Source organism: Loxodonta africana, chromosome 19, assembly GCF_030014295.1.
Source record: "Loxodonta africana isolate mLoxAfr1 chromosome 19, mLoxAfr1.hap2, whole genome shotgun sequence".
Lineage (NCBI taxonomy): Eukaryota > Metazoa > Chordata > Mammalia > Proboscidea > Elephantidae > Loxodonta > Loxodonta africana.
Window position 1 is genome coordinate 53,192,843 of NC_087360.1, and position 18,218 is coordinate 53,211,060.

Consider the following 18,218-nt stretch of genomic DNA (forward strand, 5'->3'; position numbering starts at 1 on the left):
TGCCCCGCTGTAAGATGGTAAAACCAAAAAACCAAACCAGCTGCCATTGAGTCAATTCTGACTCATGACAGCCTTGTATTTTTCAGAGTAGAACTGTACACCAGAGGGTTTTCATGGCTGTGATCCTTTGGAAGCAGATCACCAGGCCTTTCTTCTGAGGTACCTCTGGGAAGGTTTGGACCACCAACCTTTTGGTTAGTAGTCAAGTGCTTAACCAGTTGCACCACCAAAGGACTCTTGTAAGGCAGGCGTTGTTGTCAGGTGCTGTCGAGTTGGTTCCAGCTCATAGCCACCCTGTGTACAACAGAATGAAACACCGTCCAGTCCTGCACCATCCTCACAATCATTGTTATGCTTGAACCCAGTGTTGCAGCCACTGTGTCAGTCCATCTCGTTGAGGGTCTTCCTCTTTTTCGCTGACCCTCTACCTTATCAAACATGATGTCCTTCTCTAGAGGCGGGTAGCTCCATATAGTAAGGGCTGATGCACACACTTGTCAGCACAGGGTAGTGTCTCCCAGGCTTATATCCCTCTGATGTCAAAGGGGGGCCTACAAGTGTCATTTGCTGTGGAGTAAAAAAAAAAAAAACAAACTTTTTTTTTTTAAGAGAGTAGAAAGAGAGGACAGAAGATTCAGGGCTTAGGGAAGGGACCTGTGATTTGGGAGACCGAGAGGGTATGTAGCCTTGCGTGTGCCTGTCAGGTGGGAGGGCCTTTGCAGGACACGGGGGGACTCGTGTGCACGAGTGTACTGCATGTAGGTGAGACAAAGTACCTGTATCCCGTCCTCCCTGGATGCCGCGTTCTGTGTGCTTGACCTTGAGCTGACAGGTTGGAAACCCCTAGTTTACAGATTTTATTTTTTTAAGCCCTTTTTGTAAAACACTAACCTCAGCGAAGGGGAAAGAAAGAAGAAGAAGAAGAAAAAGCTGAGTTCAGCAGCTGCAGTTTGCTGTATTTTTTCATCTTGCATCAGCAAGTTGGGACCACAAATAATCTGGTCTTGTATGCTTCGGTGATGCTGCCACTTAAGACTTTTCCTCCTCTCCTAAGGCAGTGCATTCCCGGGAGCCAGCAGCTCCCCTTCCCCAACGTAGCTGGCTCAGGTGTGGGGAGGTGGAAGGACAGGGGAGGGAGTCGGAGCGCGGAGGAGGGGCACCGAGGGGAAGGAGCACAGGCCAGCAAGGGGTTGGGTAATTAATTTCTGAATGGTTTCAGGAATCAGCTAAACATTTCCTTTTAACCAGTTTCCCAAGCCTCATATCCTTTGTTAGTTCAGAAAAAATGTCATTTATAATGGATGTTGCCTTGATAAATTGTTCCTGAGAAGCACAGCGTTCTCATTAGTCTATATAATGAGAAAGACTCCTAGTGCTGGTGGCATAGCTGCCCAGATATTTGCCTGATGGGAAAACTATTTCTCTATGCAGTTTGCTATAAAGGGCCTGAAATGGAGGGTGGTGGGGAGGGGCTGGGGGTCAGGTCTCCCTGAGGACGCTGTGGGCTCTGAAGTTGTGTTTTCCCTGTGGTTTTCTAGAGCAGACCCCAACCGCACACACGGGCCTTCTCACATCCTGGCGGGTCTGGGCGCTAGTGTGCAGGCTTCTCACCTACTCTGCCCACACCAGCCTCCACGGCTCCTGCTCAGTCTCGGCTCTCTTCACCAGGGGCTTGTCTGTTGAGTTACCTGAAGAGGAGAATTTGGGTGTGATAGGATTGCCTTATTCTCTTTTTATTTTTCCCAAAAAATAATGAACATTTATGGAATGAGTTGTATTTTTCAGACGCAATTTTGTATCTGTGGTTTCATTGAGGTATGCAGCTTTTACAGCCACTGAGGCACAGGGAGGTGAAACAGCACTTCCAGGGACTACGGCTTGTAGGCAATGGACTTTGTGACCCAAATATGCTGCCCTATCACTCACTCCCTTTGCCTTTCTGCTTGTTTGAGAATGGACACTCACCCAGCCCTTCTCCACAGGGACATCCCGGAGGTACTTCTTCATGTTAAGAGTGGTGCTTAAGGACGTGTGTTAATTCTTGCAGGCCACTGGGGCCTCCTTTAGTGAATGGCTATTAACCAGAGATAGCGAAGATACTTTTCCAAGTTCCTAACAACTGCCTAGCAGGATCAGAGGAGGGGGGAGGAAGGCAGATCCACTGCAGGGCATTTTTAGGGCCAGAGTTGTCTTGGAGCGCCAAAGCCCCAGTTAATGCAATGTTGACACTTTTTGCTGCAATGCCAGCTAGAGATCTGTCTATAATTTTGTTTTTCAGGGGGAGGTGTTAGGAGAGTTCTAGGATCTCCTGTTGCTTAAAGAAAAGTCCTCTATGCCCCCAAATACAGTCCCCATCCGTCCATCCATCTGTCTGTCTGTCCGTCCATCCATCCATCTAATCCTTCCATCTTTTCTCCATCCCTCCCTCCCTCTTTCCAATGGCTGTTGAGTCCCTATTAGGTGCCAGAAACTATGCCAGGCACTGAAGATTCAAACATGAATTGGGTGACTTCTGTTTTGAAAGAACACATAGTTTAATGGAAGAAACATATGTGAAAATAATACAAATTATGATATGATGATTTAAGCACAATAATTGGAGTTCAGAGTTTCGGGCAAGGCATTCAGAGATTTCTGCAAGAGGGGCACCTGAACTGGGTTTTGGAGGGTGGACAGGAGGAAGTTTCAAGGAGAACATGGCTGGGGGAAAGCATTCCTGGCAGGAGAAGCAATGCAGGCCAAGGACATATGGAACATCTTGGTTGGGGAGTGTGTGCAGTTTGATATTGCTACAAGGGCTTGGGGAGGGAGAGAAGAGGGTGTGGTGGGTGACGAGATGGGATGATGGAGGTCAATGGGGCCCTGGTTATGGGTGAGGATCAGGGTGGCAAATGATATGGCTCTAGAAACCTAGGGTGTTCTCCTTTAGTAAGGTTAGTGGGGGCTGTGGTCATCAGAGTCAGAGACTAGAAACACAGTGGCCCCTGAAAGAAGCTAACATATGTGTCCTAACATGATGGCCCTGTCCCAGACACTTTACGGTATTCTCACTTCTCTTCCCAGAAACTATTAACCCCTTTTTATGGCTGAGGATGTTGAGTCACAGAGGGGTTAAGTAACTTGCCCAAGGTTATTCTACTTGCAGTTGTCAGAGCTGGGGTGTGAACCGGGGGATTGGTGCCAGGGATTTTGCCCTTAACCACCATGCCGTTCTGCCTCGCCAGTTGGTCTGCAGTTGAGGCTAAGTATCTACCTCTGAGTTTTTTTTTCTCTGTATATTTCAGGAAATGTGATTTGAGGTAAGAACTTATATGAATCTTTGTAACAATATGCCATGGAATAATAGAATTTGGATGAATTGCAAAAGCTGAGAAACACGTTCTGTGGGGTTTGAAGGGAGGGAAAATGTTGGAAATAACAAAGATGGGGAGGGGTCTGGGACTTTGAGTAGGAGGTCTTTGGAGTTAGTGATGGGAAAAATAAAGGCAGGGATTGTTAGGACAAAAGAACTAAAAAAATAATACTTCAGATGTCAGGTTCTTAGGGACTAATGGCTGGTGTTAGGAAGACCATTTCAGAGGCCAACTAATTGGCAGATTGGACCTTGCCCACACCCTGGCCTCCCAGGATCACCTGCTACCCCTGATTTAAGGGAGTTAATGTGGAGCTTTTTGCTCTGGAGCAGGAGCGAGGGCAGGGGTGAGAAGAGAGAGAGAGAGAAGAAACCTAACCTCATACCACCAGCAAGAACAATATCAGCATTCAGAGAAAGTTGGAATCTTTCAGTTGGCTGGCTACCTAGCTCAAGGCTAACCACACTCTTAACACAATAATAAGTCAATCCTCACTGAATAATTAAATAGAGAGCCTTCATAAGTATTGACTTAATGTGACAGCAAGTCTATAGTGACTCAGGGTTTGCTTATGTAAACACAATCTCTTGTTCAGCTTACTTAGCAGTTCAATGAAATAGAACAGTCCTTCAATTAAAATCAAATGATGCATACATTTAATTCCTTTCTCTTCTTACTGGGTAATAATAGGTTTGCAACGTAGGTGAAGGGATTGAGGAAAAATCGAGAAAAGAGTACCTGCCCATCTGCCTGTGTTTTTGGAGGAAATGAAGGAGTATATCCAGTGGTAGTCTCTTGGGGAAGGAAATGGTCCGGGTCCTCCAACCTCTGGGCTCTGTGTGGGAGATCCCTGTGGGCTTGGGTTGGCTTCTACCATACCTAGACCCTCCTACCCCTCTCCCAAAGCAGGTTTGGGCCAGCTGCTGTGGTTGGCCTGTTAGTGTCTTGGTGGTGGCCTGGGTCTAATTGATTACTTCTGGTCAGCTGGGGTCCAGTGGCTCCAGCCACAGCACTGTCCAGGTCATTTCCCACAGACACCCTCATGGGTCAGCTGAGGAGAAAGTAAATGCTGGGTGAGTTCTAGGCCAGATGGAAAAGCGGGGGGGGGGGGGGGTGGCAAGGAGAAAGGCAGTACTCATGAATTCCCTTGGATGATGCCAGAAGAGAAATAAACCTCCCTCAGTCTATGACTTCAAAATGCTGAGTGAGAGGAGGGAGTAGGGACTTGGAAAAAGAGAAGGCGGGGCAAGGACTGGGAGTCCCCTGATGACGCAATGGTTAAAGCACTTGACTGCTAACTGAAAGATTGGTGGTTTGAAACCACCAACAACTCTGCGGGAGAAAGATGCAGCAGTCAGCTTCCGTAGAGATTTACAGCCTTGGAAACCCGTGGGGTCACTGTGAGTCAGAATCGACTCTACGGCAGTGGCTTTGGTTGGGCAACGGCTGGGGCAGCGTGGTGGAAGGGCAAATCCACTAGCTTTGGAGCTAGGATTTGAACCTAAGTCTTCTGGCTTTGCTGCCAGGAAGCAGGCCTCTGTTTCCTTATCTGTAAAACAGGGGTACTAGTACCAGCTTCAGAGAATCGTTGTCAGAGTAAAACATGGCGGTGTTTATGAAAGCACTTTGTATGACTGTACAAATGTAAGGGGTGCTGATTAGGAGAACAGACATATTATGTCCCTTTGGCCTGAAGGGTAAGAGCTCAGGCCCTTTACACAGTGCTTTGTGATAAGGAGTGTTTAGCGGAGCCCCCCACTATTAATAGCCACAACAGTAAGTGTTGATGGAACACCCACTATGTGCTGGGCACTGTCTAAGTACTTACATACATTTGCTCATTGGGTATCTCATTTAACCCTCACAACAACCATATAAGGTAAGCACTATTATTACCTCCATTTTGCAGATGAGGAGACTGAGGCCTAGAGAGATTTAATGACTTGCTCAAGGTGACACAGCTAGTGAGAAGCTGAGCCACAGTTCAAGCCCAGTCAGTGTGACCCCAGAATCAGGTCTGCGTGACTGAGCATGCCTCCCCAGGACCAAGAGGAGGACTCATGGAGTTCAAGGTCTCTTGTGGGAGGAGACTCAAACATTTCTACTTGAGGCAGCCTCCATGGAGGTCTCGGTCACGTACAAAAAGGTTCAGTGGTCATTTCACAGGGTGGCACCGAGTCCTTTCTCCAACCTGCAAGCTCCTAGCCATTGAAACTTCCTGGTACTATGTAGTCAATTCTCCTCCGAGATGATGGCTTTCCTCCCTCAACCTCTTTGTCTTGGGACAGAAGGTCAGTTCAATTTGCAGATGCTTCCGAACTAATGATATTTTCTCTAACTGAAGGCTTAGAAAATCACTGTTTATAATAACTTAGGATTTTTGAAGCCTAGTTCAATTAAACTAAAAAAAAAAAAAATTACAATCTTAAAGCAACTTTATTAAAAAGGAACATAATGAACAGTAAACTCTATTAACATCTTTGAAATTTACCTCTGCATCTCACTGGTTCGTACAACCAACATTTTCCCCTGTTTGTAACCAAGGTGCATACATTGTATTGCTTTCTGCTTTTTTCCCTAAACATGATTTCCTGTTTTGAGTTTTCATCTATTGACACAATATACATCCTTGTCATTTTGAATTCATATGTAGCTTTCTGTGGTGTTGAAATCTGTTGGAGCCATCCCTTTGTAGTTGAGCTAGAGAAAGAGTCCAAGGCCAGGTCTGGCTTCCTTCATGAATTTTATCATCATCTGTTTTCATAGTTGCTGTCATTATGACGGTGCTCCTGCCGTCTGGCTCTTTTGCATGGATTAGACAGACCCTTTGTGGATTTGATTTTGGTCTATGTCCTTTTTAATGTGTGTCTTTTTGGCTTGCCTAGAACTTGGATAGATAAAATCATGTAACATCTGAGAGGGAAGCTAGGTGGTAGTCAAGAATTTTTCTGTTTTAAGTGATAGAGACCCAACTAGCTTAAGTAAAATAAAAAAGGAATGTATTAGCTTACAGGGTAAAATACAGAAAAGGCAGGGTTTATCTAAGGGCTGAACCTGAAATAGGACTTTGTCTCTATCTCCATGTCTTTTGTTTCTCCTTCTCTCTGCAGGCTAGTTGCATGTGTATTCTTATTGTGACAAGGAGGCTACAACTCTGTATATCTGGGCTCATATCCATGGTGTCTTATAACCAGGAAGAAAAGAATGATCTTTTTTGCCTATCCATTAGGAAAACTTCAGAGAAGGACCCTGATTGGTCTAGCTTGTGTTGTTTCCTTATTCTTAGACCAGATAGTGTGGCCAGGAAGATGGGGTTCTGTGATTGGCCCAGGCTGGGCCACATGTCCATGCTGTGGCCCATGAGGAGGAGTACTGATTGGCAACCTTTATTAGAACTACCTGGAGAGAGGAAGAGAAATCCCCCTCCCCTGCTCCATCCTTATGGGCACTGCTGTTCTGGACAGAAAAATAATAAGTATCTACTGTACAGTTAAAGAATAAACAAGAGGGAAGAAAGCCAAGTGGATTCTTGATTTCATGAAACAGCTGGTGGTAGTGGCTTGGAGGAGGCAGGGAAGGACGGAGGACCAGGCTGTCTACAGTGAGCCCTGGAGGTGTCAGCAAGCAGCCATGTGGGTGAAATCCGTTTTTCACTTTTTCAGTGTCACATAACATTGAACCCACTTAACTAAGCCCTGCACTGCTGGAGGGAACCGCAGAAAGCCATTCCACAGGCACTTGGGTCCATTAAAGCCATTTTCTCTGCATTTCCAAGAATTGTCTGTGAAGCCCATCATGAGTAATTTGTACTTCTTAGGAGCCCTCTTTTCCCTCCATGAATATGCAAGTGCCCTGTTCATTTGCACCTGGCAGTGCTGGCGGCTGACCCTGGAAGTTATGGTTGGCAGTGGTTGGTCATGGCAGCAGAGAGTGGAAGATAAATTCCTGTCCTTTTTGGCAGGTGCCTACCCTGATGTGGGGTCTGTGACCATGCGTCTAGTCTCTCTGAGCTATAGTGTCCTAATTGTGGACTATTTTTACTTTGTGGAATGTTTAGAAAATTAAATCAGATAGCAGCATCTGACATGTAGTAGGTCCTCAATCAATGTTAGTTTCCTTTCTCCTTCTTCCACTTTGACAACCAGTGGACACCAGTTGTTCTCCGTGGCAGCAGCATCACAGGTATAGCCTGATAAATGGGAACTTCGAGAAGTTTACAAGTGCTTTGGGCCACAGTGGCCAGCTTTGGAAAGTCTGGGAGTTCAATAGGAGAAGTTTCATCCCTGAGAAACCTAGGCCAGATTAATTTGTGAAAACATATGCATTTGGGAAGGTGTTTATAACCTGTACTGTCATGGACTGATTTGTGTCCCCTAGAGATTTGTGTCAACTTAGCTAGGCCATAGTTCCCAGTATTGTGTGGTTTTCCTCCATTTTGTGATCTGATGTAACTATGTTTTGTTAATCCTACCTGTATGCCTGTGGTTATGGTCCCATTTGGAAGTGAGTTGTCGGTTAAGCTCACGAGACATGATAGTTTATGTTAATGAGGATTAGGGTGGGTTTGCAGCACCCTTGCTAGAGTCACACCTTTTATCTTAGAAGAGACAAAAAGAGACAGAATCGAGCAGAGAGAGAAGGGACCTCCTACCACCAAGAAAGAAGAGCCAGGAGCGGAGTGCATCCTTAGTACCTGGGGTCCCTACACTGAGAAACTCCTAGACCCAGGGGAAGATTGATGACATGGACCTTCCCCCTGAGCTGTCAGAGAGAGAAGGCCTTCCCCTGGAGCTGGCACCCTGAATTTGGACTTCCAGCCTCCTAAACTGTGAGAGAATAAATTTCTGTTTGTTACAGCCACCCACTTTTATTTCTGTTATAGCAGCACTAGATAACTAAGACATGGACCAAGGAAAGATCTCATTGATAACAGATGTTTGTACTTCCTCTTGGCTAAGACCAAAGCATAGCACTGAGACACATATATCCGAGTGAAATTGTGCATCTGTGTGGGAACAGTTGCATGCATGTGTGTGTATATGTATGTGTACATGTGTATTTTTTGTCATGTAGGCATGAGCCTGCTTGGGCTATGGCCTGAAGCTTTTGTTCTCTTCCCATTACTGGGCCAGCCATATGGTAGTGCTATTTAAAGCTAAGTGAGGTCTAAAGGATAGCTACCACCCCAGCTCTGAAATCTGTGCCATCCATGCAGAGGTCCTCAAACTTTAGTGTGCCTCAGAATTGCCTGGAGGCCTTGTAAAAGCACAGATTGCTGGGCCCCACCCCTTGCATTTCAGATCTTATTTGTCCAAGGTGGGACCTGGAGAATTTGCACTTCTAAGAAGTACCCAGGTGATGCTGATGCTGTTGGTTTGTGGCCCCCACTTTGAGAACCACTGATCCCCTATTTGGATGATTTAGGAAGTCCACCTGTCCCATCTGGATAATTTTGGCTCGCGTGGGTTGGTCTCTGAACACGCACCTTTGACTCCTTTTCCCTTTACTGGGTGCACATTTGCATCAAATAGGGTTGCCAGATTTAGCAACTAAAAATAGAGTCTGCCCAGTTAAATTTGAATCTCAGATAAACAATGAAATTTTTTTTTAGTGTAGACCAAAACCTGTTGGCATCCAGTTGATTCCAACTCATAGCGGCCCTATAGGACAGAGTAGAACTGCCTTATAGGGTTTAAGAAAACAGACTGCCACGTCTTTCTCCTGTGGGGTGGCTGGTGCGTTTGAACTGCCAACCTTTCAGTTAGCAGATGAGCGCTTAACCATTGTGCCACCGGGGCTCCTCTTTTGGACATACTTACACTAAATTGTGATTGTTAAACATAATTAATGTCACTGAACTATACATGTGAAGATAGTTGAAATGGCAGATATCATTACCCATATCTTTACGTCATCAACACCTGTGGAAGGAGCAATCAAGAAATGAAAAGACCCATTGCATTGGGTAAATCTGCTGCAAAAGACCTCTTTAAAGTGTTGAAGAGCAAAGATGTCACCTTGAAGACTAAGGTGTGCCTGACGCCAGCCATGGTATTTTCAATTGCATCATATGCATGTGAAAGCTGGACAATAAATAAAGAAGACCAGAAGAAGAATTGACACCTTTGAATTGTGGTGTTGGCGAAGAATATTGAATATACCATGGACTACCAAAAGAATGAACAAGTCTGTCTTGGAGGAGGTAAAATCCGAATGCTCCTTAGAAGCAAGGATGGTGAGACCACGTCTCACATACTTTGGACATGTTTTCAGGAGGGATCAGTCCCTGGAGAAGAACATCATGCTTGGGAAAGTAGAGGGTCACTGAAAAAGAGGAAGACCCTCAACAAGATGGAGTGACACAGTGGTTGCAACAATGGGTTCAAGCAGAGCAACAATTGTGAAGATAGCGCAGGACTGGGCGGGCAGTGTTTCCTTCTGTTGTACATTGGGTTGCTGTGAATTGGAACTGACTCAATGACACCTAACAACAACAACAACTTATCTTTACCACAATAAAGAAAATATTTTGTTTGCTGTTTATCTGAAATTCAAATTTAGCTGGACGTCTGGTATTTAATCTGGTAACCCCATCATCAAATTGGGGACCTCTCCCTTGCCTGTTGCTTGCATTTGACTGAATAGGCTACAGCTGCTGAGGAAACAAGCCCAGAGAGGGTTTGTGTTTTTCGGACAGATCCACCTGCTGCCTTGAGCTCATTTGGCAGTCTTCAGTAGATCTCTGGCTGAAATGGACTTGGCTTGTGTTCATTTTGCTTCTCTTGCTGGCTCTTTGTTTTTCTATCTGCCTGTCACCCTCATGCTTTCTTTTATGCCATCTCTCTTACTGGGACTCTTAAAGGCAGACAGTTGAGATGTGGTGGGGCTGATCCAGGAAAAGTCTGTTCCTGGCAGGAAGAATGGAGCCCAAGGAGCCAGTGAACTCACGGTATATGCAGGTGAAGAGTGACATCTGGCCCAGAGATTATGCAGAGATTACCAGCTGGCTCATCATCTATTATGAAAAGGATAACATTTGCCTTGGAGAATTTTACCTACCAGGGCTGGAGTTGGAAGCACTCACGCGGCTGGTTCATGTCTTGGCTGGAGTTGGAACTTGTCATGGACTTGAAGGCAATTGACACCACTTGGTCTCTGATGCTGACAGAGGGAGCTGGCAGCCTTAGACTTTATCATGTACTGAGGGGCGGAGAGAAACTTGAGCAATCAAAGACCTCCTGGTGACTTGGACATAGCATCCTCCTAAATGGCCCCATTTGTTGCCTTCGCTTGCCAAGGCCGCGCTGATGCTAGAATGGAGCAGTGGAAGAACAGAAGGCTTAGCTGCTTCCCTTTGCTTCATCCTTCCCCTCTGCTGTCTGCTGGTCTCAGGCTGACTCCCCTCCCCTTACTCTGAATAGAGTTTCCTCTCCTGAGGCCCTGGCACTGATAGGGCCTGCTGCTGAAGGAAGTAGGCCACAGCCGCATAGGAGAGATGGTGCTTTACCCAGCAGTCACCCCAGGCCTGGCAAAGGAGCTTTGGGAATGCTGCCTGCCTTTGAGGGCCTCCGCTTCTCTTCCCGCTGCCTGGAGGGGAGGGTGGGGTAAGGAGGTCATTGTTTGCTTGTGGCCCACCAGGCTGACCCCTGAGCCTGTCATTGAAGGAGAGGGAGAGGAAGCCATCTCTCCTTGATATGGTCACGTTGCCCTGTGTGGGACCCAGACACACCTGGGCAGGGCAAGCAGATGTTTTTTTTTCCTTCCAGTATCAGACATCAAAGAAAGCTGTTTCCTGCTTGCAGTTGGTGGTGGCAGGCACCAAGGGCAGGATGAGAAGTCTTGGTAGAGAAGCCAGATAAGGACCATGCCTCCTATCTGTCTGTGGTGTCTGCTGTTTCCCAGCTCTCTCACAGCCACTATCTGGCTTGCTCTTCATTGCATCCCTGTGAAGTAGATAGACCTGCATAGCTGTTCCCATTTGATGACTGGGGACACTGAGCCCCAGAGACATGGCAAGCTTGCCCCAGGCCACACAGCCAGCGGACAGTGCGGAGCAAGGGCTCTCTGACCACGTACATGGCAGACACTTGCTGACCTTGTGAGCAGCTGGACCCTGCTCCTCTCCCCTCAGTCCTGAGGATCCTACCGGCCACTTCCACCTGGCTTCTGAACTCTTTCACCTTCTCTTTCCTGACCTGCGTCCTCCACTCCCCTCTCTCCTCCAGATTGCCTTGCCTCTCTTTGTGGGTCATTAGGGAAATATTTTGGAATCCCCAAAGGGCCTTTGCAGCAGAAAACCATGTTCTCCTTGTTCACTGTTTCTCCAGCCCATGGGGCTTCACAACATGCTGAGAGGCTTGATGGATGGTGAGGCCACTTAGAATCCTCAAGGTGCCCAATGCCCAGTGATCGGAGACTAACTTTGCAGAAGAGAAGCAAGGCCTTTTGTGTGCTGAGCTGGAGCTGGAGCCATCTGGGAGTCTTCCAACACCTGCAGATAGAGCCCAGGCCCTGGAGTCTGCTGTAGTAGACTATGTGTTCCTCTCAGACAGACAAACCAACAGTGACTTTTCACTCACGCCATGACCCCTGGGGTGGCAGGCATACTGTCCTGACCCTATTCCCTGGGGTTTCCTTTCTGGCTTTGCATTGGCATGCATGCTATTCCCATCCTTAGTCTGTCAGTCACACGGTAGAGGCTCAGTACGTATTTGAGGAATGGATGAATGGGTGGCTACCACCTCATCCCTTCCCAAAGGGACTGTGGAGGATATGAATGAGGAAAAAAATAGAGTCTTTCACTCTAGGAGCATCTATTCCAGTAGGAGAGACCAAACAGGGCAATATCAGGAAGTCCCTGTGCAATTGAGTGTTCAATTGTCTGGTTCAGACTGTATGTGTAGCTGGAATACAGAGATGGGAGAAATCAATGTGGTGAGAGGGCGGTCAGAAAGGGCTTAATGGGGAGGGACTGGAGGTGGGCCTTGGGGAGGTGTGAGAGGGAGGAGGGCTGTATGTGTGATCATACAGTATCGGAATGGACTCCTGTTTTTTCAGCTAAGAGAAGCTGTTTGGAGGGAGAGGATGTTGCTCTATGGCTTTGCTCATAATCTCTCTGCCTTCTTGCCTTACATCCTGCAGGAGCTCAGCTCTGGCTTTACACTGCTCATCTGCAGCCCTCCTCAGTGTTGGGTCCTGACTATATCCCCTTAGCTCCTTCTGGAGGTAGACCATTAACCAAAATGAACAATGAAGTTTCTGAAACAGTTTAGGGATTTTTTACGTTGTTTTGTTGTGCCTCTAAATGCTGTCTACTTATTAGAATGTCTCAGCCCACCTCTCAGGTCTCTGGAGGTCTGGGAATTGGGCAGAAACTGACCCCTACCACCCCAGCCCTCAATCTTTCCTTTCACTGGACCTTCTCAATTCCTGAATGACCTGTCCTTCTTCTTTTTCCTCTTTCTCATTTGCACACACGAGGCTGGGTTGGAGGGTGGGCAAGACACTGTTTTTTGCCACAGGAGACCAAGTTTTTTTCTACAGGAGGTGAAGGCTTGATTGGAAATGCTGCTTTTTCCGTTTTTGGGCTTAGAGGTGAAGAGATAGAGGGTGCGTTTATGAGCTGAAGGAAGGGTGGGCACAATTGTAGATTTCCTTCTCTTTTCTATGAAAGGCAAAATGAATTTTACAGAGGTACAGAATGTTGGGCTCTGGAAGGACCTTTAAAGTCCTCTACACTCACCCCTTTGCCAGGAGCAGTGGGACCTGACAGAAAGGGCATCTACCTTGTTGTTGGAAGTCCTGAGTTTGAGTCCTGGCTCCACTGCTAAGTGGCTCTGTGATCTTGGGAAAGTCATTTAGTGTCTCTAAGGCTCAACTTATTCATCTGTAAAATGGGATAGTAATAACAACAGCCCGTTAGATCTCACAGAGGCTTTGTAAGGATTAAGTGATAAAAGATGGATGTGAAAACACCTTTTAAACTATCAACAAAGAGTACTTTTTATTAACTTGATAAATGAGAACATCAGATCTCAGGATATCAAGGGAGTCTCCCAAGGTCACCTGGTGAGTTAGGGCAGAGCTGGATTGAGAACTCTCATCTTCTGACTTTTAGTTTGGTGCTCATGGTTTTACATCTCTTGTGCCTTGCTGCTTTCGTGGGCCCAAGGGGCCTGGGGCACAGGAGACCTCATTGGGGTGGAGTTCCTCCAGAGGTCTTCCTCCCTCTCACAGATCTCCATTCCCTAGGACCACGGGCCTCCAGGCAAACCAGAATTTTTCTGATGGTGGGGGAACAGGGTGCGGGTCTGGTGGGGCACAGTCCAGAATCTTCCCTCGTGACTCGGTTGTGCCTACTTTATTCCTGTCTCTGCAGGTACCAGTTTCCTTCCCATGGAAAGCCTTTCTTCTCTCTCCTCTCTCAGGCTTTCCCAGTCTCTCTCAATCTCTGTCTTATCTCCCTCTGGTGAAATGAATTCCTTTATGTGGCCTTTTGCCTTGGTTCTATGAAAAAGGGAGAAAAAGAAAACAGTTTGGAAGATTTTTCCCTGGGTCCGGAGGAGTTGTTACAGTAGTCCTTGTTACAGTTACCCTAGTCCTTTAGAGAAACTTATTGCTTTTGCCCAGGGAACAAGCCAGTCCCTGCTGGCAGAAAATATCAGTTGTTATGCAAATAGATGGAGCCACTTGGGAGGGGATTGATTAGTTTAGTCCAGTGAGAGGATTGGTTAGTCATGCAAATAGGGTCCATAAAATTCTCCCAATAAGATTGAGCCACAAGCCTATATAAGCAGCCACCCCACGGTCGGGGGCAGGGGGTACTTCATTACCATCAAGAAGAAGAGCCTGGAGCAGAGTGTGTCCTTTGGACCTGGGGTCCTTGTGCTAAGAACCTCACAGACCCAGGAGACAGACAGAGCTGTAACATTGGAGATGGCACGAGATGGTGAGAAGTGGTGGCAAGCACGGCAGAGTCCCGCAGGAAAAAAATGGTGGCAGCAGAACCAGAAGACTGGCACTAGACGTCCTAGTGGGCTTCCCAACTCATGGAATGAGGTGGCTACAGTAGGTTTGCCAGTTCACGGAGCAAGAGTGCTGAGCACCTCCAGGCAGGAGGCTTTCTGGTGGAGTGGGGTGCCTCTGGGCATGGAGCTAACAGGGTTCGCTGATTCATGGAGCAAGAGTACTGAGGGTCTTCAGGCAAGGGGCTTTCTGGTAGAATTAGGTACCTCTGGGAACTTACAGGGAAGCCAAAAGAGCTGTAACACTTGCTTGAGCAGGGCAGGGGCCAAGAGGAGGCCTGTCCTGAGTGGGTGTGCATGGCTGAGAGAGAGAGAGGGAGAGAGAGCTGTCCTACACTAAAGAAGGGAGGGGTGTGCTCTTCACTTTGGGGGAGGCTTCCAGACCTTGCCTGTGGGCTTCCTGACGTTGATGCTGTTTCTGTTACTTCCATGTTAATCCTGATCCTATGTTCTTCTCTAATAAACCATATAACTGACTTTGTTCTCTGAGTTCTGTGTGGCCATTGCAATGAATTATCAAACCCAGCAGAGAATCAGAGAGTGCTGTGGAGAGGACGGCTGGTGTCAGAATTGGTAAAGGTTGGAGAGTGGAGGTATGTCTAACCTCTGCCTCATGGGAATCAGCCTTGGGCTGATCCTGATGGTGAATCTCATTCCCCTTGAAGTGAGATGAGGTCTGACACTACCACTGTCACATTATACCCGTTGCTTTCTCAAGTGAGGTGACGTTCCAGTGGAGAACTACGGGGAGCTGACTTTGTGGTTAACTTTGGGATTCTTCACCATGGGTGTGCCTACAGGGACCTTGGTTATTGTGCTCTCGATGCATCTTAATGGTGTGGAAAGAGCACAGGCAAGGGAGTCAGATGTCCTGGGTTCTGGTCCTTCTCCACTGATAGCCTGTTGGGTTATCACAGAGTTCTGACTGAGCACATATGTATTGAGGTGCTACTATGTACCAATCATTGGGAAAATATCAGTGAGTAAGACCTTAGTACCCGCTTCTTGAAACTGCTGTGAGACACAAATACTGAGATACATGAGGAACACTTGGCAAAGGGCACTAACCTATAACCCAAACCCAAATCAAACCCGTTGCCATCGAGTCGATTCTGACTCATTGTGACCCTGTAGGACAGAGTAGAACTGCCCTGTAGAGTTTCCAAGGAGTGCCTGGTGGATTCAAACTGCTGACCTTTTGGTTAGCAGCCATAGCTCTTAACCACTATACCACCAGGGTTTCCAGTAACCTGTAAGGGGTGATTATTATTGTTATTTGACATGGTGGGGAGGGGTAGCATCCTGCCCCTGCGCAGGCTGATGGTAACAGTCTGTGTGTAGGGGCCACTAGGGCGGGAGGAAGAAGGGATTGCCATGCATATTATACTTGGCTGCCCTGTGATCCACGTAACCCTCCATGTCCAGGCCCTGTGCTGGGGGCTGGGATGACAAACCTGAGCCTGACACTGAATGCTTTCAAGCAGCTCATTGTCTGGTGGGGGGGGCATAGAGCTGTGAACAAGTCATTATGAGGCAGCATTGTAAGTGTCAACGTAGAGGAATGGGTGGCAGAGTGTTATGGGCTCTCAAGAAGAAGAGACTAATTCCGCCTGGGTGGGATTGGGAAAGATGGCAGAAGGGTGACAAGTGCCAGAAGGATCCCCTTGCCCATAGGGATGTCTCATACTAAGGGGACTCTTCTTTTTCTTTTCTGGGGCTAGCTCCTTTGACCCTCAGATGGAACCTGGAAGGTAGGTGGGGCTGGTATTTTTGGGCCCATCTTGCTGATGAAAAGAATGATGTGTTGAAGGACTTGGGCAAGGTCATCCCAGAAGTGTGACGGAGCAGAAGGTGGAGACCACTTCCCTGCCTGTTTCCAGGCATCTCTGCAAACCCACCCTGGGTCCTTTTTATGTTCTTTTGACTAAAAGATGTATTTTGAGTGAGGTGTTTCCATGCTTTTGAGTCCTTTTTGCCAGTCAGTCTGTGGGTACTTCTTAAGACTCATAATGTACCTGGCACTCTGGGAGGTCTCTATCCTCAGAGAGCTCACAGCTTGATAGAGGAGACAAGCCACCTGTCCTCTCAAGACTTGGTTATCCGCACTCTCCCTTTTCGCTTCCTGGCTTCCTCTCACCCTTGGAAGCTACGGAGAGAAGATACTGTGCCCCTGGATGCATGGAGAAGGGCGGGAAAGCCGCCAGACTCAACTTCTGTTTTCTCCTTTGGGTCTTCTCCCTGACATCAGGTCCCGGCTGGCAGACTTCCATGCCAATTGTCGAGCCTCCTACCAGACACTCACCAGCTGCCCTGCGGACAATTACCAGGCGTGTCTGGGCTCCTACGCTGGCATGATTGGTAAGCATCTTCCCTGCATGCCTGGGGCCACGGTGGCTCCTTGCTGCCCCTGTCTGAGTGGGACAGAACTGAGGCCCAGGTAGGGGCCAGTAGATGGAGGCAGCCTGAGCTTGCCCTTGTCTCTGCCGCAGATTCAGACAGAACTCCAATGGGAAACCAGAGGATAAGCTAGATCTTTATCGAGGCAGAGGGTCCCAGCTTTTTATAGTAGGGGTAGGAGAGCCCCAGAGGCCTTAAAAGTCTGTTGAAATAATAACAAAAGGTAACATTTATTGCATGGTTGTGGCATTCCAAGTTCTGTGTTAAGCAGTTTACATGGGCTGTCTTATTTAATCTTACAACAGCTCTTATTGGTATCTCCATTTTACAGATGAGGAAACTGAAGCTTAGAAAAGTTGAATAACTTGCTCAAGTTTATATAGCTAGTAAATATTGGCACTGGGACCCAAACCAGGATGTGAGCCTAACTTCCCCAGACTCCAGAACACACTCTCTTCTTTTTAGCAAAGGAGAAAGCAAGGGTCCCTGCTTTGGAGGAGGGCTCCTGAGTATCTTCTCTGCCTTCCTGTGATGAGGAACCCAGCGTTCTCTCTGCCTCTGGCCCCTTGCCCTCTGCTGCCCTTTATGGTTATTGGGATAGTAATGCTCAGAGTTAGGATTGTGAGTTGGGATGTAGGTGTGTTTGGAGGGCAGCGGGAGTGGAGGGGGATACCAAGCTTCTGCCCTGTTGTGCCTGGGATCTGGGGGCCCAAAGGGAAAAACTGACTGCGCCTCTCTCCTTTCCCTCCCCTTTCTCCTTGTCCAGGGTTTGACATAACACCCAACTACGTGGACTCCAGTCCCACTGGCATTGTGGTGTCCCCCTGGTGTAGTTGTCGTGGGAGTGGCAACATGGAGGAGGAGTGTGAGAAGTTCCTCAGGGACTTCACTGAAAACCCATGCCTCCGTAAGTCCTGGAACCTTCTCCTCATCCCCAGAAGCCACTCGTGCCCCTCCTGCTCCAGGAGGGACCCTAGAAGTCTAGTCGTAGCCCTAGTTATTCCCTTCTTCCTCCATTGGGATGGCCAGTGATATATACATACTATATATATCTGTATGTGTATGTATGTATATCTGCATCTATACACACATAAAAAACCAAAAACCAAACCCACTGCTGTCGAGTTGATTCTGACTCATAGGGACCCTATAGGATGGAGTAGAACTGCCCCATAGCGTTTCCAAGGAGCACCTGGCAGATTTGAACTGCTGACCTCTTGGTTAGCAGCTGTAGCACTTAACCACTACGCCACCAGGGTTTCCATATACACACATACATACATATATATGTATACATATGATATGTATATTATATGTGTATACATGGTTTCTCTACCATGTGTGTTGCCTACAGGGCTCTTGGTTTTTGTGCTCTTAGAGATTCACACCAGAACTCTCACTATGCCAGTCTCAGTTTACCACCAGAGGACTTAAACCTATGTCA

The 18,218-nt window shown here is 47.4% G+C and overlaps 1 protein-coding gene across 2 annotated transcripts in view; it reads left to right on the forward strand.

The window, feature by feature from the left end:
- Positions 1-18,218, forward strand: part of GFRA2 (GDNF family receptor alpha 2) — a 112,035-nt gene that overhangs the window by 77,333 nt on the left and 16,484 nt on the right. For both annotated transcript variants that reach the window (XM_003412488.4, XM_064272730.1), the window contains exons 5-6: positions 16,626-16,735; positions 17,541-17,681. In XM_003412488.4, coding sequence (XP_003412536.1) covers positions 16,626-16,735; positions 17,541-17,681 — 251 coding nt within the window. The remainder of the gene's footprint in view (positions 1-16,625; positions 16,736-17,540; positions 17,682-18,218) is intronic.